We start from the raw sequence: 23,862 nt of genomic DNA on the forward strand, positions 1-23,862 counted from the left end.
TGAAACTAGAATTCTGTGCACAATTCATTAGATGTACAGCAGAGATTTCTCAGTTCTAACATTAAAAGAGCCAGGGTGAACCTGCAAATATTGTGCTTGCAACCCTCTTTCCTTCCCTCCCTCCTTCTCTTCCTTCCTTTCTTAAAATTATTAATATTTAAGAAGAAAGCCTTCCATTTCTCTTCCTTCCTTCCTTCCTTCCTGCCTTCCTTCCTTCCTTCCTTCCTTCTTTCCTTCCTTCCTTCCTTCCAGCCCTGGACTTAAACTCAGCACCTGTGGCTTTTCATTATTGGCGAGTGCTCTACGCCATGCCTGCAACCTTCATTTAATAGTAGGAGTGATTATACTTTGGGTATATAATTTAGTTTCACAAAAGGCTACTTGGGAAGTGTGCTCTTCCCAACAAAGCCACCCAGGTGATGCCCTGACTTCCAGTCCACAGAAGATCCCAGCTAAGGGATGCCTATGGGATATGGTCCCCTCGAGTTGTGGTCTCTCTTGACCACGTACGTACCTCATTGTTTGACAGCTGGTACCAGGGCTGCTTGCCATAGGTGAAGATCTCCCACAACACGACGCCCAGGCTCCAGACGTCACTCTCTGTGGTGAACTTCCTGTACATGATGCTCTCTGGGGGCATCCAGCGGATGGGCAGCATCGTGTGGCCACCGACCTGGCAGGAAAGCAAAGCACAAGGCCCTCAGTTCTTGGGAACTACATGTGCAAGGCGCTGCTGGGGGCTTTAACCCTTCCCTAGCTATGCTTGCCCATCTTCAGTGTTTGGAAAGACAGGGGGGACAGATGATTTTCTCATTATCTCAAGGCCTCAGAGATGGAACGAAAAATGTTCAATGCCTTTCCTTCCTTCCTTCCTTCCTTCCTTCCTTCCTTCCTTCCTTCCTACCTTCCTCCTTTTCTCTCTCTTTCTTTTCTTTCTTTCTTCCTCTCTCTCTCTTTCTTTTCTCCTTCCTGCCTGCCTTTCTTATTTTTCTCTCTCATTCTCTTCCTCTTTCTTTTATTTCCCTTTTTTCAATTCAGGGCTTCAAACTCGCTCAGTTGAACCATGTCCTGAGTCCTTCTTCTATTAGTTTACTTTCAGATAAGTTTTCATACTTTTGCCCAGAGCAATTTTGGATAACGTATCTCCTGTCTTTACCTTCCAAGTAGCTGGGATTACAGGTACACATCACCACATTTAGCCAAATTATTTGTTTATATTAATCACAATTCTGTTTCTTTCCCCCAAAAGATAGATGCAGAGCTGAGATTCAGGTAACTGTACATCTTGGATTAAAACAAGCACCATGAACTCAGTCTTCTAGTTAACAACTTTGACAAAGGTAACAAGTAGGAAGCTCTGCATCCCAAATAAGCTACCAGTGCTTGTGCTTTCTGGACAAAGTCAAGGCTCCCCTTCACTTCAAGATATTATATGTGGACATTGCTGATGAAAACATCCTTAGCACAACCCCCTTGTAATCAAGACAGAAGGTAAGTACTCCCATTTTACAGCTAAGCTACTGAGGTGCATGTTGTTTACTTACACAAAGAATTCGGGTGTTTTTGGTAACAACACTAGAACAAAGAGAAACATGGTTGCTAAAGAAGATTTGGTTGTGATTCTCTACTTCATTGAAAGAAAAGATACCCTTTGTAGGATTGTAGAACCTCAACCCATCAGCTGATTCCTAAACAGTTAGCCATATAATCTGTATGTCATCCATTCCAGTCATTCACTGTCACCACACAAACACAAGATAATAGGCAGGTTGTGTTACAGAAGGAATTAGAACCTAATCACAACTCTCAATACTGAGTTTATTGGTGAATGCTACACAGAATTTTCTGCCCAATTCTAATTTGCAATAATCATGTGGGCCATTTTCTTTTCCTTTATTTTGTGCCAGTCCTGGGGTTTGAACTCAGGGCTTCTGTTTTTATCACTGAGATATTTTTGCCCAATGATATTTTTTTTCTCTCCCATTTGAACCACAGTTTCACTTCTTACATTTTTGCTAGTTAACTGGAAATAAAAGTCTCATAGGCTTTCCTGCCCAGACTAGCTTCAAACAAAGATCCTCAGATCTCAGCCTACTGAGTAGCTCAGATTACAAGGATGAGGCACCAGCACTGGGCTTCTTTTGTGTCTGAGCCATCAACACCTGAGACATGTTTTTCCATTCAGGACCAAAGGGAGCTATGATGCTTGAGCTGTCCAATAAGCTCTGTGATTTCAAATGGTGCCCCTAGCATCAAGGAAAGCACAGGTGCATGAAAGATGGGGTTCCTCACTATTATTCTTCTTATAGAACAAATCCAAATGACAATCAGTGGCATAACTTGCTGGTTGAAGGCAGAACGATCCTACCACATCACGGCAGCTCTTACAACAATGCCAAGTTCTCTGTGTTCTCTGAGTTCTCGGTGGCCAGGCAGGAACTGGCTTTGTCAGTGCAGAGCTGGGTTCACCTTACCTCCATTGCATGACAGAAAAAGCTGGATACAAAAAGGCTGCACTCACTTTCAAAAGTTGTGAACCTCTGGAATATACCATTTCCGGGCTCCTTGCCATTCACTGAAACCACAAAGCATCTATTCATAGTTCAATCTAACTTTATGATATTCTTAACCCCCCAAAGTCCCAGAGCACATAATAGAAATCTCTAGACTGTAGAAGATGGAATTACTCTCATCATCTATAGAAATTTACCCACTAAGGTGATGATAGTTCTGACACATGGAGGAGACGGGACTGAGGTGTAGACATTTCTACAAACCGTTTTCACACACACACACACACACACACACAGAAAGCATCTATAAGAAATCTTCTAAGGTCCAAAATATGAACCTGCTTCACTTGACTATCATGCATAAACAGGGGAGGAATAAAATCAAAAGGGGCACCCCCCACTGTAATGTGAACAGAATTCTTATAGGAACCTGCCTCAGGGCCCTAATTCTTCCCTTTCTATTGTAACCCTCCCATTATATCTAAAAGAAACAAACAACAATAAAACAAAACAAAACAAAAACTCAGTTCCTATCCCAATGTCCATCACAGAAGCCTACTGGGGCAAATAGCCCAGCTGTATAGTTGTTTTGTTAGTTGTTTCTCATTCGATAAAATAGACACCCTTCATCCCGGACAAAATAGGGTCTACCAATAAAGGCTATGTGCTGTCTGAGTCATGTTATTTATATATCAGTAGAAGGGAGTGTTTTTGACAAGTACATGTGTCTGCTAATGGTGCTGAAAAACGTTAGGACCGAAGAGAGGCATTCTTTTGGGGAAAGGAATTAATTGCTCCTTGCACACAGCCTTTCTGCACCAGCTATTTTAAAATGTGACACCTTGAAATTTTATGGACAGCCTAAAAGATAAAAGCCTGGAAAGGGTAAGCAACTTCATAGCACAGAAATTGTATGGAGCAGGAGAGCCAGGTTTTGACGGCAAAAGACCTAACTACTTCTTTTATGGAAATTCCAAAACTAGAATCTAGATTTATGGTACGTACAGACAAGGTATGAGAGTCACAACAGGACTGTTGATGTGAAGGGTAACTAGATGACTAAGTAGGAAATTATGATTCAGTGTAGTAGTTTTAGGTGTTAAGTGATAGCTCTGGAAGTTCCTAGGTCAAAAGTACAACATACTAGTGCATGTAATTCTCTCTATTTCTTGGAGATTCAGAATGCACAGAGACATGCTAAAGTAGCTGAGGAGTTCAATAGGCAAGAAAATACTTCACTTTAATGTGGATTATACCAGCATTAGTATGTGTTTGTAGGAAATCCAGACTCTTACGAAGACTTTTAGAATAAGACCCTTGTAGAATCAGGCCGAAACCATACTTTGGGATGTGACTATCTCCTATGGTACCAAGCTGTCCAAATCTATTTGCTCACCCACAATGCCATTTATTGCCCAATAGTAATTGTGGTATTTCAGTCCAAATGGGATACTAGACTCTAATATTATAGCCAGTTATTTTCTAGTGAGTAACCTTGACCAGTTGTCAAACCTCTCTAGTTTCTAATGTCTCCAGCTATAAACTGTGGCAATAATAGTTTAGCTATGAGATAAATAGGTGGACAAACAGTTGTGAAAGGGTGCCATAAAGTTTTTATGGACCAAATGCTTTCTCGATGCTGGCTCCTCTCTAGACCTCCTACTCTCTTATTTCCTCAGTGGACATCGGTTTCCGCAGATATAAGGAGGGAGAATCAATGCCTGGGACTTCGCTATACTTCCTACTTGGCAGTAATCATATGGTTCTTTTACTTATAGCCCCCAGTGGACCAGGAACTCTGTTCTGTACAGCTAAGAGCCAAACAAAAAGGCTCCATTTACTTGAAAAGAGAGGCAAAAAGAAAGAAAGAAAAAGATATTTACTTTTGATTTAAATGTTTTCCCATCTGATCATTTATTTTCTACTTACACTTGCTTTGGGACAGATTTTTTCACTTTAATTCTTTCAAGGATCTATTCAGGGATTTCACATATGCTGTTCTAAATAATGCTTCTTTCTTCTGATGTCAAACGGGTGAGAGGTGGGACCATCTAATAGAGGTTCAGGCAGGGTTCACAAGTGCTCTAAACCCATTTGTAACACTTCTGAACATTTTCAGCCCTTTCCCTAGGACTTTTAGCTTGTCACAGAGTAGGTTCCCCAAAAAGTAGGAGTCACTGATGTTACAAATTATTGTCAAACTCTGGTCACAAGCCCTTGATGACTTTTGAGTTATACAAAACTACATACTATGCAGCAACAAACACAAGGAGACATTTGTTTTGTACTGTACTCCTTGGCAACTTGCCCCCATAGTCTTGCTCAAATGTTTTTGAGCTGGAATGTCATTCCAAGTATGACACTAGGATTCAGACATTCTGCCCTCACTAAACTTCATGTAGCCAGGCCTCACCAATTCTTTAGTGGTCAAGTGGGAGCAAGCAACATGCTCTTTTTTAAACTAGCCAGATGGGAGGGACACAAGATGGAAAATCAAGATAGCTAGAGTATTGCCTTGGTCATGAAATATTTATTTTCTTCAATCTAAGAGACTGGATTTCTTGTTCTTGATCTTCTATTCACCAACTTGATCTAGTTCCTTTATGTATAGCTGATGTCTCAAATGGTCAGTCTCACGAATCTTGGTTACGTCCTGCATAGAACACTATGGTTATGAAATTTCTGACTACCATTCTGGTACCACAGGATGATCAATATATACAACTTCATCTGCTGTAGAGAATTCTCATTCAATTATCTCCATGCACTCAACAGACACCCTCTGGAATAGACACTGGCATTAAAGTTCACAAAGTAGTTTATTTAAAGCCACACCCTAAGACCTTCCCCACTGGAGCTCTTACTTTCATTCTGGAGGGTCACTCGGTATGTCTGAGTATGTGTCTTCAACACAGACCCTTGTGTACAGCCAGCTATGTCTCCTCACATAGAAAGAATGTACTTATTCCACTTGGCATATTTGATCTCTCTTTTCCCTACAAACAAAAGATCTCCTTAAGGCAATCTCAAGTCTCAGCCATTTCAAGGAGCCCCCCTCACCTTCACCCCCTCAGCCTCCGGCAACCACACTGTAGCTCAGTTACAGTTCCAAGTGTTTTTAGTGGAGTCTTCTATTCATGGGCCACCAGCCACCAAAAGGATGGATGCTAATCAGTGGTGTCTGGTAGAGATGAAGGGGTTGGTGGGTAAGCAAACCACATCTCTTCAAGTATGGTTCTCAAGAGTGCTGAGAGTGGTTGAATAAGTTTACACTCCCACCAACAGTGTAGTAGTGATCCCTCCTGGCCACATCCCCACCAGCATCTGTTGTTATTAGATTTCTTGATCATGGCCATTCTAACTGGAGTGAGGTGGAATCTCAGAGTTGTTTTGATTTGCATTTTTTTTACGGCCAGAGATATGGAACATTTCTTCATGTGTCTATAGGTCATTCTTATTTCCTCTTCAGAGAAGTCTCTCTTTAAGTCTTTGGCCCATCTTAAATGGGATTGTTGTTTCTTTGAAGATTTGTTTTGGAGAGGATCAGTTTTTTTTAGCTGTAGATATATTTTAGATATGAAGCCTTTGATTGGTGAAGAAGCAGTATGGCACTTCCTCAAAAGACTAAACATAGAGCTCCCCTATAACCCACTAATTCCACTCCTTGGCATTTACCCAATCATCCAGAAACAAGGACAAACTAAAGCCACTAGCACAATGATGTTTGATGTTCATTGCAGCACTATTTACCATAGCAAAGATATGGAACCAACCCAGATGCCCTTCAGTTGATGAGTGGATCAACAAGATGTGGTATTTATACACAATGGAATTCTATGCTGCCGTCAGAAAGAATGACATCGCCCCATTTGTAAGGAAATTGAAAGACTTGGAAAAAATCCTATCAAGTGAAGTAAGCCAGACCCAAAGGAACATAGGCCCAATGGTTTCCCTCATTTGTAATAATCAGTATAAACCTTGGACTCCCCTAGCGGAGGATTACGATAGGGCAAAACCTAGAAACATAAGACCATATAGGATGAGGCTGAATGAAAGGGTCTCCAGGATATGGAAACAAGTTTATCTTGTGTGATTGTTGTTCTTATTGTACTATGCTATTTCTCTTCTCTTTGGTTGCCTTTTGTTTAATATCAATATCTGACTTTGTTACCTGGCATAATGCATACATGTTTATTTGCTTATTTGAAATAGGAAAGGGAGGATGGGAAAAAAAGATTATTGGAAGGGTGCAGGAGGGCAATGGGGACACAAACATGAGAAGGGGTATCAATCTGTGAGAAGTAATGCACTTACTATCTGATGAATATAACTGTAACCCCTCTATACATTACAATAAAAAAAGAGTTCTGATAATGGAGGGATTATCAAGGCAGTCTTACAATGAGAGCAGCCTTCATTAGTTTCCTATCCATCCTCCAACCACTTCTCTAAACTCTAGAATGAACCAAGCCTTAGAGTAGAAGTATGAATACTTTTATTTTTCATATTTTGCACTCTAAATAAGAACTATTTGATGATATTCATAACCTCTGCAAATGTAACCAAAGCTATTAGGATTCATATAGTGTATAAGGACTCTTTAGTTTGTATCAGAAAATCCCAGTTCTTCAAGATACATATTCACCAACTGACATGTTGAAATGAAAACTCTTTGTACAGCTACTTTAAGATAATAAAATGATTAAAATTCCATTCATATTTTCCCATCTGCACAGTAGACAAGAGGCCTGTCTACATGCAAAGCTGCAACCATCCAGCCTGGATTCAGTCTGGGAATGAAGTCTAGAAAGATTTCCTCATTCATAGTGTGTGAGAGTTTGGATCTCAAGATGGTGACTGGCATTCCATTATGGATCTATGCAGGTTAGATTAAAAGGAGAGAAGGTGAAGGTGGTACTCAGAACACAAAGTTTATAAAAATGACTTATAATCACTATGGCCTTCAGATCACTGCAACTTAAATAAACCAGCAAACTTAATCAGAATCATATATACATCCCAACACTCTAATTTGTTGACTTTATACATTCTCGAATCTAAAATAATGAAATTGACTTTTAAAACATATCAAGACAAAAACTATTCTTTTTGTTCTGTTTATTGATGTTATTTTTCATAACTTTGGTAATGATAGGGATAGGATGATCTGGTGAAAAACAAAAATATGTGTACTACTTAAAATACTTGGGCCTACATACCATTTTAAATCTGTTTGCAAAGTGTTTGAAGATAATAAATGCAGAGAAAATACTCAAAATTTCTTGGTTAAGAAAATGCCTTGAATCAGAAATTAATGATTTCATTCTTTTAAAATAGGCTCAATTGCTTTCCCTCATTTGTAATAATTAGTACACATCTAGGACTCTCCTAACATAGGATTACAATAGCTCAAAACCTAGTTATATACGGTCATATAGGATGATACTAATTGAAATGAATTCCAGGATATGGAAACAATGTTGGGTGGCTATTGTTCTTTATGTACTATGTGATTTCTCTTCTCTTTTTTTGCCCTTATGGTTAATCTCATGTTGTTACTGTATCTGACTTAGTTGCCTAGTATATTGTATCTATGCATATTTGTTTATTTGAAACAGGAAAACAAGATGATTGGGAGAGTGGGTAGAGGGAATAGGGACAAAAACTTGAGAAGGGTTATCAATGTGTGAGAAGTAATGCATCTAGTACCTGACAGATGTAACTGTAACTCCTCTATACATTATCCTGACAATAAAAAAACATCGTGGTAAGCACATAAATCAGTGTAACCAAAGAATCCATTTCTTACCCAAGAACTTTGAAGTGCACAGTTTTTGATCATTAGGTTGTAAATTTTGAAAAATTTCCTTAAAGTTTAACAAACAATGTTGTATTCTTCACTGGAAAACTAGCATTTAGACGGAAAAAAATACTGAGCAAGTGTAAATATAACAACACATGAAGAGCCTAGATATTTTCTAATTTTCAATTGTTTGTTTAAACACACAAAGCACCATTTTTAATCATACAAAGTATCTTTATATCTGGCACAATTTAATAAGCAAGGCCCACCTCATTTTATATTGGCACAAGTTAATAAGTAAGGTCCACTCATTGGGGAACTGGGAGACAAAAGAGGAAGTGACAATTTAGCTCTGCCCTTCTGTTTGGCTTCTCGAAATATGCATAAGTCACTATCCTACCTCTGCCTTCTGAGTATTTGGGAATAAAAGTATGAACCACTACATCTGGCTTGTTTTTGAGGTAAAAGTCTTACTAACTTTTTCCCAAGTTGGCCTTGAGCCCAATTCTCCTGTCCCAGCCTCCTGAGTAGCCACTATCTTTTTTCCTTTTGCATTAATTCTTCAATATGGACCTTCCGTCTACAGTGCTCTTCCTTTAAACTATCCCTCAAATTTTGTCCAATTTCAATAAACTCCTAATGTTGTATTTGGACTTGCCAAGTTTGCCTCTTATTTTACCACACATAATTGTGGTTATCTCAACAGCCTTTCATCTCCCGTAGTCTCCCTTCTGTGTTTCTAAGAAATGGGTTACTGTGTAGGAACCTTTCTACAGATCCAACAGTGCAAAAGCCAGGTTGTCTCAAAACCAATGGTGATTTAGAAAGGAGCAATGTTAAGCTAGGACTCCATAGACTCAACTAGCAAAGACCAATGACGCCTGGGAGGCCACTTTCAGCTTATGGTATTTATTCAGCAAGTGAGTGATAACTTGTCTTGAAGCCAAACATTTTACTCCCTTAGAAGCATGCAGGGCAAAGGGCAAGTCTCATTAAGACATGATTAGTTGTCAGAGGCTTTGGCCACATTAAATATTGAAGGGGCTGCTGAGATCTCTTCACCCTGCCCCATGCCTGCTTGCATTGTTTCAGCAATTTCTCCCAATTTATTCCTTAAAAAAATCATGAAAGCCATAAACTTTAAGAAATAGCTGCACCTTGTTTACTTATTTATCATGAACTGTATTTGTGATAGGAAGTTACAAAAAAAAAGGGAGCAAGAAACAATGTCTACACAACTTCCAGAGGAATCTGGAAGCAACCATTGTGGTTTATCCTGTAGGCGCTCTGTGGCCATAGGCAGGAAGCTGAGAACCTTAACTCGAAGATTGAGTGGGTGCTATCACCAGTGTGGGGGTGGTAGATCCTGAATTAGGGGATAGAGCTTGGCCAAAAACTCAAGCCCTTTCTCCTTTGTTTCCTGTTCCTGAATGAATACAGCTCAGTGTGAGCCAGGGTAAAAGCTGACATTAGCCTGCTCTCTAGCTCTGGCTCCCTCCCTCCCTCTCCCTCTCCCTCTCCCTCCCTTTCCCCCCTCTCTCTTTCTCTCTCTCTCTCCCTCCCTCTCTCTCTCTCTCCCTTCCTCTCTCTCCCTAAAACCTGCTATTTAAGTCCTGCTATTTGAGGATCAATTGAACAACACACGTTGAATTTAGTTTATTCAGTTAAGAACAAGAACAGAAGTTTTAACGTGATGTCTAATTTCACTCTCCCCACCCCCACCACCATAATATTCCCCAAGTTTTTTTTTTTTTTTTTTTTTGCCAGTCCTGGGGCTTGAACTCAGAGCCTGGGCACTGTCCTTGGGCTTTGTCAAGGCTAGAGCTCTACTGCTTGAGCCACATCACCACTTCTGACTTTTCTGTATATGTGGTACACATATGAGGAATTGAACCTAGAGCTTCATGTCTGCTAGGTGAGCACTCTATTCTATGGTTTTTGTGAGAACTATTGATGGAAAATCTGGGACATCCTGGTGAGGTGAAGATAAAAGACAGAAAGAATGCTTTCCTGGAATCCTGTGGCTTGCACTTGTTATTTCATCTTATTTCGTATGTGTCTTTCGTAAGGAACAAGTAAATCTACAGCAGTCAGGGCATGTAACGGCAATCACATGAATGTCAAAAATCACATCTGGATCTTAAAAGAAGAATTCTTCATGTTAAGAATTGGCCAGGGTATATTGTATTCATAAACTGCTTTGTTAAATGGTAACTCCATTGTATAACTACTTAAAGATAATTTTTTTAAGAATGGAGTTAATTTAGGCAATAATATGCTCTTCCCTTTTCTGCTGCTACCTCCCTCCCTTGTAATTCTTTTGTTATTGTTATTATTTTGTGCCTTAGGAAACAAGGCTGCCCTCAAATGCTCAATCATCCTGCCTCACTCTCCAGAATGCTGGAATTACAGGCATGTGTCCCTATGCCCACAATTAGCTGCCATTTTAAAAAGCTCAGTATTTAATAGTATAACACATTTTGGTTACAGATGGACATGTTGCATTGAAATCCTTTTGTGCAACTATTTAAAGATAATAAAAATGTTCAACAATATTGTTTTTTTAAAAATCTCATTTGCACTGTTTTTAAACTGAGATGCCATCTGATTTTCATTATTTGGGATCACAGCACTTTTCATGGTGAAAAGTAACAAGGACTAAGAAAAGGTAGCCAGGAAAGCAGGAGCAATTTGTACTTATTGTGTTAAGATGATTGTTGGTTTTTCTACTAGAATTCTGATGAGAAAGTATTCCTCTGAAGTAATTCCAGCAGAGCGACATTACAGGAAACTTTCAGAAAAAGGAAGAAGGCAGTGTTTTATAAACAGAATACAATCAAGAATTTTAAAAAAGGAAAAACGTGTTTGCATAAGAAACATCCTTCTGGAGGTGGTTTTGATAACTGAGATGAAGGCTGCCCCCATGCACCATGGGTAAAAAGCGAAGCAATCCGTTTCTACCATAATTAACCCAGGTTTGTTAGTTAACACTGAAGTACCTACATGCCACCATTAACCTGAGAGAAGGCTTTAGCACAGCAGAGGCTGTTTAAAGTAAAGTCTTTTCTCGCAGCTGGGGAAGTTCATTCTATCTGATTATTCCTATAACAGGCGTGTCATTTTCTCTATAATGCTTTCAACGCAGGATGGTTGAGATGCAATATGTAGCAACAAAGGATGTTTTTATTATTATATTTAGGCAGTTATATAAAGGAGTTAGCATTCGATATATCAGTTTATGAACACAAAGCTTCTTACCGTTGCCGTTCTTCCTCATTCCTCTTAACCCTCCCTTCTCCTCGGATTGCATAATTTTATAGGCTAGGCATTAAATTTTATAACTGTATTCTCTCCCCTTTTCATCTCTTCATTTCTTCTGTTGCCCCTTCCCTCAACTTTTGAGTACCTGTTTCCTGGTAATTATTTTGTTCGAGTGTGCCTTTCTAAGGAATTACATCTTCTGAATTCTTAGAAAAAAATGTGTTAAATGAAGTAAATCAGATTCAAAGAATGAGTGTTTTCTTTCATATGTGAAAGCGAGGACTAATTTAAAAGTGCACTAGTAAATACTTTGGGACTGTATGCAAGAGTACACAAATATAACTGAAATACGGTATTTTCAGATCAGAAGTCTTTATGATGATTCTGAGAGTTAAGATATAGTACAGCACAAACAACACAATTATAGAAAACGTGTACCACGCTCTATGCTAGAGCCAGGACTGATATTTATGTCATCATTTTTGTGTGACTCTTTAGATATAGCTACAGATATAAATTATACCAGTACAAATTATACATCGTGCCAGCTGCCAGTGGCTGAGACCTATAATCCTAGCTCCACAAGAGGCCGAGCTCTGAGGATCAAGGTTCAAAGCCAGCCTGGGCAGGAGAGTCTGTGAGACAATTATCTTCAATTAAGTACTAAAAAACTGGAAATGGAGCTGTGACTTGAGTAAAAAAGCTGAGGGCCCCAGGACTGGCACACACACACACACACACACACACACACACACACACACACACACACACACACTGTGTACCAATTACTGGGTACTTTTTTGTAAATCTGGAACAAAATACAGAAAACTCAGTGTTAAGGAAAAGCAGTGTGGAACAGCCTTGTGCTTCTCAGTGCTTTTTACTAAAGCACTTCAGGAAGAAATAAAAGTTTGAGGAGGTGTCCAGCAATTGGAATCATTCTGGAGGAAGCCCAAGTATTTAGGACAGGCATGAATAGCGTGTGAGGGGTATGCTTGTGCACCAACACTGGGGCTTGAATTCAGGGCCTTGCACAATTGCTTTGCTTTTCGTACAATCCTGACATTCTATCCCTTGAGCTATACCTCTAGTTCTGGCTTTTGCTGGTTAATTGGAGATAAGAGTCTCATATTTGTGTGCCAGGTTTGGCTTTAAACCTCAAGCCTTAGATGTCAGCCTCCAGAGTAACTAGGATTCCAGGCAGGTGGCACCTGCCCCAAGCTAAATGGGGAATTTTTTAAGTCACATATCTTATCTTTAACAACTGGTATATTAGAGTTCATAGTACAATTATGAAAGGCAGATGTTTTGTCCCCAAGACATTTGTTAAAATTGATGCTTTAGAATGATAGATCATACTTGTGTGTGTGTGTGTGTGTGTGTGTGTGTGTGTGTGTGTGTGTGTTGTGTTTATTTGCCAGTCCTGGGATTGGGCTCAGGGCCTGAGCACTGTCCTTGGGATTTCTCAAGGCTAGAGCTCTACCACTTGAGCCTCAGCACCACTTCTGGCTTTTCTGTGCATGTGGTACTGAGGAATCGAACCCAGGTCTTTGTGCATGCTAGGCCAAATTTCTGGCCCCATTTTGTGGGTTATTTTTTTTTTGAGTCATGAATCTAGACACCTCATCTGTATTCAGATGGGACCTGGAGTCGCATTTTAGAAATCCTACTAGCAGAAGATTCCTGGATTTAGAGCCAAAAGTCCAGCTTCCTGTTCTAGCTCAGTCATTTGCTAACTAGGTGCTATGGTCTGGATCTTAAATGTCCTCCAAAAGTCCATATGTCAAAAGCATGGTTGCCAATTTGTAGTGGGGCTCATAGGAAGTGGAGCTCATGGAGTAAGTTAGGTCTTGGGGTGTGTGCCCCTTCCTCTTCCTTCTTTTACTTCCCAGGCATCATGAGGTGAACATATACCCCTCATCTCTGTCATAAATACCCTGCCACCACAGTCTCAAAACAGCAGGGCTAAGTGACCATGAAATCATTCATCTCTGAAACTGAGGCAAACAGAACTTTTCTCATTTTATAAGTTGTTCATCTCAGGTACCAGTTAGAGTGACAGAAACGTAACTAACACAGTAGGCCAACATAATAAGTTGCTTAAGGTCTCAGTGTATTTCTAATGTGTGTAAAAAGGAATAAACCTATAAATGGGCTGTATCAAGCCTATGATCCCCTAATAGGTTACATTCTAAAGAAATGATACTTCCCTTGGAGAAGAGCCATATGGATGGCCAGGACTGGACAAAAGGAAGCAATCAGGTGACAGCCTGGAATAATTACCAAAACCCTACACCAGGATTCCAGTTTTCCTATTTTTTATGCACACATGAATACAAGATATTTACATGTATAAACATAAATAATATAACTGTAATATGATATTAATGTTATGCATTAATATTAATACTGTATTGTAAGATATTTGTACACCATTTAAAATAACTTTGCTCATGACACAAAGTTTTATGGTAGAGAATTTCCCACTTACAACATCATAGCAGCACTCAAATTGTTTTGGATTTTTGTAGCATTTCAGATATCAGATTTCAGATTCTTTTTGGGCTGGCAATGTTCACCCTGTATATCCAAATTATTCCTTGCATCTTATAGTATTTGAGGCAAACTAATATTATGATGTTTTTCAACACACAGAGTCTATCATAACCACTTACAAAGGAAACTAAGATGTAAATATGTGTGTGTGTGCGTGTGTGTGTGTGTGTGTGTGTGTGACCACAGACAGAAAGAATCAGGACCCAAGATGGCAAAAGAAGATAGCTGTTTCAGATTCACTAAGTTAGCCTCATTCTCTTTGATTTCGATCTCATACTTCGCATGCTTTCTTGGAGTCTACCTGGTGATATGACCAGCTATTCAAGCCAGGCAAAGCCACCATCATATACTTTTTCAGGAGGAAACTCCTTCACTGATCCAGAAAATTCTACAATGACATAATTTGAATTGGGTTAAAATAATCAACCCCTAAGTAGGCCTTACTCTGCGGGTCTCCCCTTTTGAAAGCTGGAAAAGAGAAGGATCCTATTGCTGCCGGTCCCTTCAGTAGCACAGATGCATTCCTGTGTGTTTCTCAGACCTTGGAATTCTAGGATGGCTTATTATAGCTCCCTTGGGATTGAAGCTGATTTACGTTAATGGTGTCTGCATGGTCAGGCCATGGGTCAGGGACCACTTCTACTTTTCCCGTTATTTCCTAATTATTCTGATAGTGATGTGATCACATCACGCTGCGGTAGAGTCCCCTTTGACCTCTGAGACCATTTGAACTGCCTTTAAGGATGAAAGCTGCCCTTCTAGTATCCCAGGGGAGAAGAGAGACACTAAGCCTGAAGTTGTTGGTGAGCAATCTTGGGTTTGGTTTTCTTTTTTCTTTTTTTTTTTTTGGCCCATTTTCCTTTCTGTTTCTCAATCCTCTAGTCAATTCCTAGGATCCAATTTCCTTCCAAGTTCTCTAGTCTCTGCGATCACACCCACTCTACTCAGCATTTAGGATACTGTATTTTCTCCTTGATGTTTACTTGGATCACTTTATGGAAATAACTTTCACAAGGCATATCACTGGTGGATATTCTTTGCACTTAGACTCAGAGATAAAAATTCTCTTCATTCCTCAATTTTTCTCAAGAGATGAAGGCAAGAGTAGTTCAGAGAAAGACAGGGCTTGGATAGAATCATCAACTTTCTGCAAATTAATGGAAAACTCTAAGGCAGGGGTGGGGAATGTCTGGCCTATAGGCCATCTAAGGCCTGAGAAATAAATCATTTGGTACCTGACAGGATAGACATACATTCTTCTTACTGACTGCCCAGGGACCTTGCTGCCTATATAGACATTTTTTGTGTGGCTTGTGAATGATAGTTTAGGTACACAAATGACTTTTGGCCATAAAAGTTTCCCCATTCCCACTCTAGGAAAAGGCAGAGATGATTTCCGATTAAAAAAAAAAACAAAACGAATTTTGATCAGTGTTCCTGCTTTGCCAATGGGGGTCTGTTCTCTGTCTGTACTGTTTATTCTTTTCTCTTTCCCACCCCTTTATTGTTCCTCCACCCCTACCAAGCATTTCTGTTTATTAATTCCTTGTTTTCTTTTTCTTATATCATTTGTTATTTTTTGTGCTGTGTGCTGGTCAAGGAGCTTGAATTGAGGGCCTGGGTGCTTCTCTGAGCTTTTTAAAAAAATTGTATTTTATTGTCAGGGTAATGTATAGAGGGCTTACAGTTATATTCGTCTATTAGTGGGTATATTACTTCTCGAACATTCTCCACAGTTGCTTGGAGTTTCCAGAAAGGCAGGACTGAAAGAGATCATCTTTATGATAATACTATCACTAAGATCGAACTAAGATTGAGCTTTGTTTCCCTCAAGGTGAATGCTATACTACTTGGGCCACAATTCCATTTCTGGCTTTTTGTTAGTTAATAGGAGATAAGGGTCTTTCCTAACTGGACTGGGCTCGAATCAAGATCCTGATTCCTGAGTATCTAGGATTACAGGTGTGAGCTACTGGCACCCTGCTTTCTTGTCTCTTATCTCTACAGGTAAGCTACTCAACCCTATTTGTAGAACATACTTGAATGCACCCATCTCCCCTTGCTGCCATTTCTGCTTGCTACTTGCTACTCCCTTGTGCAGGCTGCTATAATCTGCCAACATTATGCCCACGTTGTTTACTATCCTTTAGTACATCTACCACGAGCAACTGGAGTATTTTTTCAAAAATATAAATTGTGGACGAGGAGTTTGGCCTAGTAGTAGAGTACTTGCCTAGCATGCACGAAGACCGGGGCTCCATTCCTCAGTACCACATATGTAGGAAAAAAAGCTAGAAACGGTGCTGTGACTCAAGTGGTAGAGCACTAGCCCTGAGAAAGCCCAAGGACAGTGCTCAGGCCCTGAGTTCTAGTCCCCAGACTGGCGCATATATATATATATATATATATATATATATATATATATATATATATATATATATGTGTGTGTGTGTGTGTGTGTGTATACACACACACACACACATTGTTATCACTCCCCTGCTTACAGGTCTTTCCTGACTTTTGCTAAATACACACATCTAAGCAGAACTCCCAAATTCCATGGCAGGTGCACCCCCCCTCTCGGTCCTCACCATCTGCACCATCTGTCACTCTCCTTTTTGCTCATAATGCTCTATGGCATCTGATTTTCTCCCTCCTCTTCTATGTGTCTTCCTCCTCCTCCTGTTCTTCTTGTGTATGTGTGTTTACTGTTTTTTGTTTCTTTTTTACATAAAGAATTTTGTAATATAGTCCAGATTGGCATCAAACTCGTGATCTTCCTGTCTCAGCCTCCCAAATGCTAGAACTACAGGTGTGAATCACTTTGTCAAGATCCCGTTCCTTCTTTATTGAATTTAGAAAGTAGCTGAACATCTATTTGTTTGCCTGTATTGTTTCTCTCTCCTTTAGAATAGATGTCCTGATGTGACTGCACTGTTTCCTCTGATTTCTAGTGCTTGTGGTAGTGCCAACCATACGGTAAACAGCTGTTGGAATAAACAGAGGGATGAGTTTTTCACATCCAGTAAGCCACAGTAACCCCAGGAAGGTAATCTTGAGAAGGTCACCTATTGCCCATCCACCATCAACTGTACTTCTACTTCCTTGTCTACACCCCCATCTTCCTAGACATTATCAGTGACTCAGCTCCACTCACCTGCCCTGCCCTCATCTGTTACCAACACTGTTCTACTCTTGGTAGGCATGAGCCAGAGTGGAGAATGGGAAGACTGCTATTGGGCTTAAGGTAACAGGTGCCTGCTCCTCGGATTTATAATGTGGCATTTTAACCCACAACATAATCTTAGCCATTTATATGTATATGGAGAGAATACAGAATATGAACACAAAGAGTCAGATATTGTATGATAGTTGTGTGATAAACCAAGACACCTTTTTAAATTGTCCATTGATAATATTTAACACTCAATACTCCCGGCTTATGCTGGGTGAGGTGGCTCATGCCTGTAATCCTAGCTACTCAGGAGGCTGAAATCTGAAGACCTTGGTTCAAAGCCAGCCTGGGGACTAAAAAAACCACTAGAAAACCAAAAATGGTGCTGTGTCTCAAGAGGTAGAGCGATAGCCTTGAGCTGAAGAATAAGGGACAGTGCCCAGCCCAGAGTTCAAGTCCCATGACCGACAAAAAATACTCCTGATTTGTCTCTATTTTCTATATAAAAGTTCAAAAAGGAAAAGGTTTGTTCTTGTCCAGAGCAGTGCTCAGTAGGGTTATTCTGAGTAGGCCCTCAGTAAATATGTGCTGAATATGTTAGTATACATATGAACACATATGAATATGTCAGCCTATTTTCTGTTATGAAAAAATAAAAAAAAACCACCTTTTGCACTTATAAGAAGCAAAGGTTGCAGATGTTTCAGTCCATGCTTACTTGACTCTGGCTTTGGGCCTGGGGCAGCACTGTATATCATGGCAGAGGTACAAGAGGACTGCTTATCTCGTGTCACTCAGAAAGCAAAGAGGGAGCAAGACAGGAAGAAGGCTAGGTCTCAACACTCCCTTCAAGGGCTCATCTTCAGTAACCTAACCTCTTCTTAATGAGGCTCACCTCCTAAAGGCCTCCCAGTGCTGCCACTGGCTGATGCCTGAAAGTTTAACACATGGGCCTTTGGCAAATGTTCAAGCTAATGCAACAAATAATCAAGTGCAATGATCTCATGGGTTAAACATTTTCTCATAGAGGGACAAAAGTAAATAAGTGCATTTTCTCAAAGACAGACAACAGGAAATAAGTGCGATGTTGTATTAAAAGCCCTATTATCAGAGGGAAATGGGGAGTGAGAGAAGAAAGAAGAAAAGAAAGGGGTAGAGGAGAAAAAAGTAAGGGAATAAAGAAAGAAAAAGTGGAAATGAAGAGTGAGAAGAAACGAGAGAAGAGAGACAGACAGATGACAGACAGAGACAGAAACAGAGACAGAGAGACTGCCTTCCTTACAAAGTGAATCAGAAATACCAACTCAACATCAGATGGAGACTCCTGGATGGGGCCCCTTTTCCCACTCTATGTTTTTCTTTCCTTTTAACCATGACTGCTTAAGCATGTTATCCCTCAGAATCATGAAATTGTTCTTAATGCTTAAAAACAGCTCTCGTTTTACCTTAGGACTGGTGGTGGGGAGCTGGCAGGTTTGGCTAAAGAATATATACTGAGAAAACAACAGAGAGGATATTCCCATGCCTCAAGTCCATCCAGACTTCTGATCATGTCCCTAGGGGGGCTCTCGCATGGCCCTCCTCAGGTCAGTCCTCTGAACATGCTCTGACCCCCCAGATGTGGCTCCAATTCAGTAAGCAGCCATCTGAGCTCCTCAGGTGCTAATCTGACTTGACCTGATGCTCAAGGTATCATGGGAACATAGCCCTACTGTATCGTGCAAACTACTTGAGATAGCCGAAACCTGATTGTCAAGGCAAAAGATGAAATTCTGTCTTCTGTTCCTGCTGCACTTGCCCCACAGGAATGGCTTACTCTTAGCCATGAATGACCATTCTCTTGACCCTCAGGAGTCTGATTTTACCTTTGCTTAAAGTCCTTTAAACTTCAGTGGAGCAGTGGAGCATCTGTGAATGCTAGCTGCAAGCCTAGCTACTCAGTCTGAAGCCAGCCAGGGCAGGAAAGTCCATGATACTCTTATCTCTCATTAATCAATAAAAAGCTGGAAGTGCAGCTGTGTTTCAAGTGGTAGAGCACTGTCCTTGGATAAAAACCCAGTCCCTGAGTTCAAATCCCTGTATGAGTGCATGCATGAACACACACACACACACACACACACACACACACACACACACACACACACAGAGCAATGGTTGCACAATAGGAAGTATACAGTCCAGTGGCCAGTTCTGTATTTAACAAATCTTTCAGAAGATGGGAGTACTTATATATAATTTGCAAAAGGCTTTTATCCATTTGCCAAACACTTTAGTGGTCACCTCATCTCCTCATTCAATTAAATCAGTGAAGCCACACCATTATTTTAAAGTGGGAAAAGTGGCTACCCTTAGAAGGAAAAATTAGGTTCCATGGAAGCAGAATCCACAGTGAGCTTTACAAAGTAAAACACTACAGATAAATACCTCAAGCCCCTAGGACGCTCCACTGGTCACACACCAGAGTTTGCACTCAACATGAACCTGGAGCCTTCACAAGCCAGGCATTTTATGATCTCCACTAATGAAAACTTAGCCACTCAGAACTGGCCTCGTTCTGATAGTTATCCTCTGGGGGTCTCCAGAAATTACATCCAGGCTCACTTTGCATTTATATCACCAGGTCTTCTACAGAAAAACTGGGAGTTGGGCCATGGGGGGTAAGTGTTCATGTAGCTTAACAAAGTTAGGCCTAAAAAACATTTTCAAGTGAGAAGTCAATACCACCAGAAGAATAATGCTTGATAATTGTCACCCAGGACAGGGCCAGAAAAAAAGGAGGAAGAAATTTAGATATAATGACCTATATTTCATGAAATCAGCTTGCCTCCCTGCCTCCCTCCCTGCCTCCCTCCCTGCCTCCCTCCCTGCCTCCCTCCCTCCCTCTTCTCTCCCTCCCTCTCTCTCTCTCTCTTTCTCTCTCTCTCTCTCTCCCTCTCTCTCTCTCTCTCCCTCTCTCTCTCTCTCTCTTTCCTTTTTTTACTTTTCTTTTTCTTATGTGAATCAGCTCAGGGGTGGGATGGTGACTCCGTTTTATTGCTCAAGGCTGGTTCTGAGTCACAGCTCAACTTTCAACGTTTTGGTGGTTAATTAGATATAAGCCTTCTTGAACCACGATCCTCAAATCTCAGCCTCCGAATAGTTAGGATTACAGGTATGAACCATCAGCACTGCCTGAATTCAGTTTTTTTTTTATTATTGTTGTTGTTGATGGTGTCATGAGGCTTGAACTCAGACCCTGGGTGTTGTCTCTGAGCTCTTTCAAGGCTAGTTCTCTATCATTTTGAACCACAGCACCACTTCCAGTTTCCTGGTGGTTAATTGGAGACAAGCATCTCATGGACTTTCCTGCCCAGGTTGCTCAGATATCAGCCTCCTGAGTAGTTTGGTTAATAGCTGTGAGCCACCTGTACCCAGCTGGCAAGCAGTGTTTACATATCAACAGCCATCAGGTCATTAACTACTTGAATGCTCAGATCCAGTGTAGCTGTGAAGTCTCCAAGGGGGTGAGAATAGTCTGTCGACTGTGTAGTCATGAAGGTTTTTGGCAGAGGGGGTGGGAGAGCTCCTGTCTAGCTGGGTTCTGCAACAGGGGCTAGAGCAGAACAACATGGCCTATGCTCCCGAAGGAAATGAGACAGGAAATGTGGAGTGTCTGCTACAGGGAGCCGACTGGGCAACAAAGCCTCAGCATCTCTGCCTTCTACTCTCCTACTATGACTGAGCCTGCCATCTCTCATCTACTTGGCAAAACCCATCATTATTTAAGCATCAGTCTAACCTACCTTTCTTCTCAAATTTGCTGCTTTGTTGAGTAGAGAACCTGTCTCTAGAGTGGGCCGACTTGATGCTCTCTGCTTTGTTTTTATCTATGTCACACATCACTCTGTTTCTTCACTCCAAGGGTGACAAGTGCCTGAGCTAACCACTATGTACTCTGTTGGGTTTTTTTTCCAATTAATCTTTAATCTCATGGTGGGGATGGAAGAACTGGTTCTAAAAGACCTGTCTGAGAAGCCAGGGACTACTGATGATTCACACCCTCTAATCCAAGTTACTCAGGAGGCTGAGATCTGACCATCACTGAAGCCAGCCCAGGGCAGGAAAGTCCATGAAACTCTTACCAGCAATTAGCTAGCAAAAAAGAAAAAAACAGAAGTAGAGCTATGGCTCAAATAGTAAATCACAAGCCTTGAGCAAAATAAAGCTAGGGACAGTGCCTAGGCCCTGAGTATTCAATCCCCAATGCTGACACACACATGCATAAAAGGCCTGCCTGGGGTATGCAGCTCCCTGCATGCATCCCTATAATACAGCTCAGGGCTGACAATGTCTCTGTGACTTGGGTTCCTAGCCCTGGCCTGTGTCTTCTCCCAGGGATTCGCACCGTGAATACAACACAGAGTGAACAGACTAAAACATAGGGTCTCTCTCTTCCTCTCAGGTGATATTGGGAGACATATCACAGGACATGTCTCTGTGAGGGGATTGGCTTTGGGCATCTGTGTTCTGCCCTTTGGTTCCAGTCACAGGGTCCAAAACTGCCCTCATGTTCTGGGGTGACTGCTGTGAGACACCATCGAGCTTCCTACTGGAAGCGTGATTGAGGAAGAAGCAGCCATGAAAGTTTTTGCCAAGCCTTCCACTACAAATCTCCGTGCTGTGTTAATAAACTTTAGTGTTTCATCACTCACGGTAGTGGGAAAGGGGTTACATCTTTAGAAATGCTTTTTTATTTCCTGAGGTTAATATTTCATGCTAAATCTATTCACTCTTTTTGGCATTTTTATAACCTGTGTACCGAGATCTCATATGCTCACAATAATGTTCAAACTAAAAGAGTATGATGATGATCACGACATAAAAAAGGTACTCGTGAAGTCAATTCTAAGTATCTTATTACATTTGACACTTGTGGCCAATTAGATATATTTTCCTTTTAAAGATCTCTCCTCATTTTCCCAGCATTGTAATACTTGGAAAAGCTAGAAAGAATCTGTTGACTTATCTGAAGATCTCAGAGGCCCATGTGTTTCTTGTCCCCTGTTACACACTAATTACCTTTAGTGAGTGTGGTCCATTAAATTAAAATACTTTTGAGTCTGGAAATATTACCCTAAACTTGGACTTTGTCTTGAGTTTCTGTTTAGGTTACCAAGATAAAGGTGGTATGTCTCTTTGCTGAACACTCAGCCAAACACATGTTCTAGGTCATGTGCTGTTTTTTTTTATAGACATTCAGTCTCATAACGATCCAAGAAGCTGGACATTGTGATGTCCAGTATTCACATAAAAAGCACTTGGGTAATGAATTACTTGTAAAAAACAAGTTGAACAGTCCTTTGGCTCCCAGGCCAGAACTCCCTCCAACATGCAGGAATTATCCCAATGCTTTAAATCTAAACTAAAACTTACAGAAGTCATGTGCTAGGCACATGGTCAGCTGGGATTTAACAGGATCTGATTGGATAAAATTGAAGGAAAAGGCGAGCTGTCTTTGTGAATTCTACCAATGGGATTATTCGTCAGTGGGGCTCTCTACAGAGAGCCAGTCTGTAGTCATTGTTCATGGAAATAGCCTTTATGGAGCAACTCTTTCTGAATCAGTAGACACAGTACTAAGTATATATTAGTGGGTACGCAGGAACTGCATTTCTCTTAAGGAAGGCTCTGCAACATTAAAAAAAAAAAGTAGTCCCTCCCCAGGGCTTTTTTTTGTTGTTTGTTCATTCTTTCAAGAACTGACATGAAGTTTTTAGCACACTCGGCTATTTTTAAAATGGTCTAAATATTACCTCTAAACCCTGACCATATCATTTCCTTCTCCCAGGGAATAGCCTCCAATATCCCACCCCCTTTGCAGCAGGCATGCCATACTTTGCAAGGGGCTCTCTTTAGATGTCAGTAACTTTGTCTGGGTCTAATTTAGGTCATCACACACATTGGGCAGGGACTCTCCCATTCCAGATTCTCTTCAATATTCAGCAGATTTTGTTCACTCAACAAATGTTAAATGCCAGTAATAACTAACACCTTTCCTCTCTAAATAAAGCACTATTTTGAGACAGTATATACGTGACCATTCTGACTTCATCTTTTATTTAGAGAATGGGGAGAGGGGAAACCAACCACAGCACAGATTCTGTCAGCAATGCTTGAGTTTCAAAGTCTGAAACTGGGTCATGGTGACAGCATGGGGATATAGAATATTAAAGAGCCCAAAGCATTGAACTGATCAGGAAAACAGTGCTCATAAAATGTGCTTCTGTAGTCTTCAGGAGGGAAACAGGACAAGTCAACACTGCCCAGGCTTGCTATGTCCTAACTATCCCCTTGTGCTCCCAGATGCCAGCACTTTCATCACTGTGGGGGACCAATGAAGTGATGCTTAAGAAGGGTCTGTTGATTTAATTATTTATTCACTTTTAGAATGTCTGCACTTTGTGTTATATCTGGCAAAAAAATAATAATAGTGAACTGTCCCATTTGTAGGGTTGAAAATAGGTAAGATAATGTATTTTTAAATTTTTTTAAATAATCATAACTGCAATAAATGC

The 23,862-nt window shown here is 40.6% G+C and overlaps 1 protein-coding gene across 4 annotated transcripts in view; it reads right to left on the bottom strand.

The window, feature by feature from the left end:
* The window catches only part of Ntrk2 (neurotrophic receptor tyrosine kinase 2), a 359,583-nt gene that overhangs the window by 7,595 nt on the left and 328,126 nt on the right, over positions 1 to 23,862 (bottom strand). For all 4 annotated transcript variants that reach the window (XM_090329450.1, XM_090329449.1, XM_090329451.1 and 1 more), the window contains one exon: positions 515 to 673. In XM_090329450.1, coding sequence (XP_090185576.1) covers positions 515 to 673 — 159 coding nt within the window. The remainder of the gene's footprint in view (positions 1 to 514; positions 674 to 23,862) is intronic.

This window comes from Megascapheus bottae, chromosome 3, assembly GCF_031878675.1.
Source record: "Megascapheus bottae isolate mThoBot1 chromosome 3, mThoBot2.hap1, whole genome shotgun sequence".
Classification (NCBI taxonomy): Eukaryota; Metazoa; Chordata; class Mammalia; order Rodentia; family Geomyidae; genus Megascapheus; species Megascapheus bottae.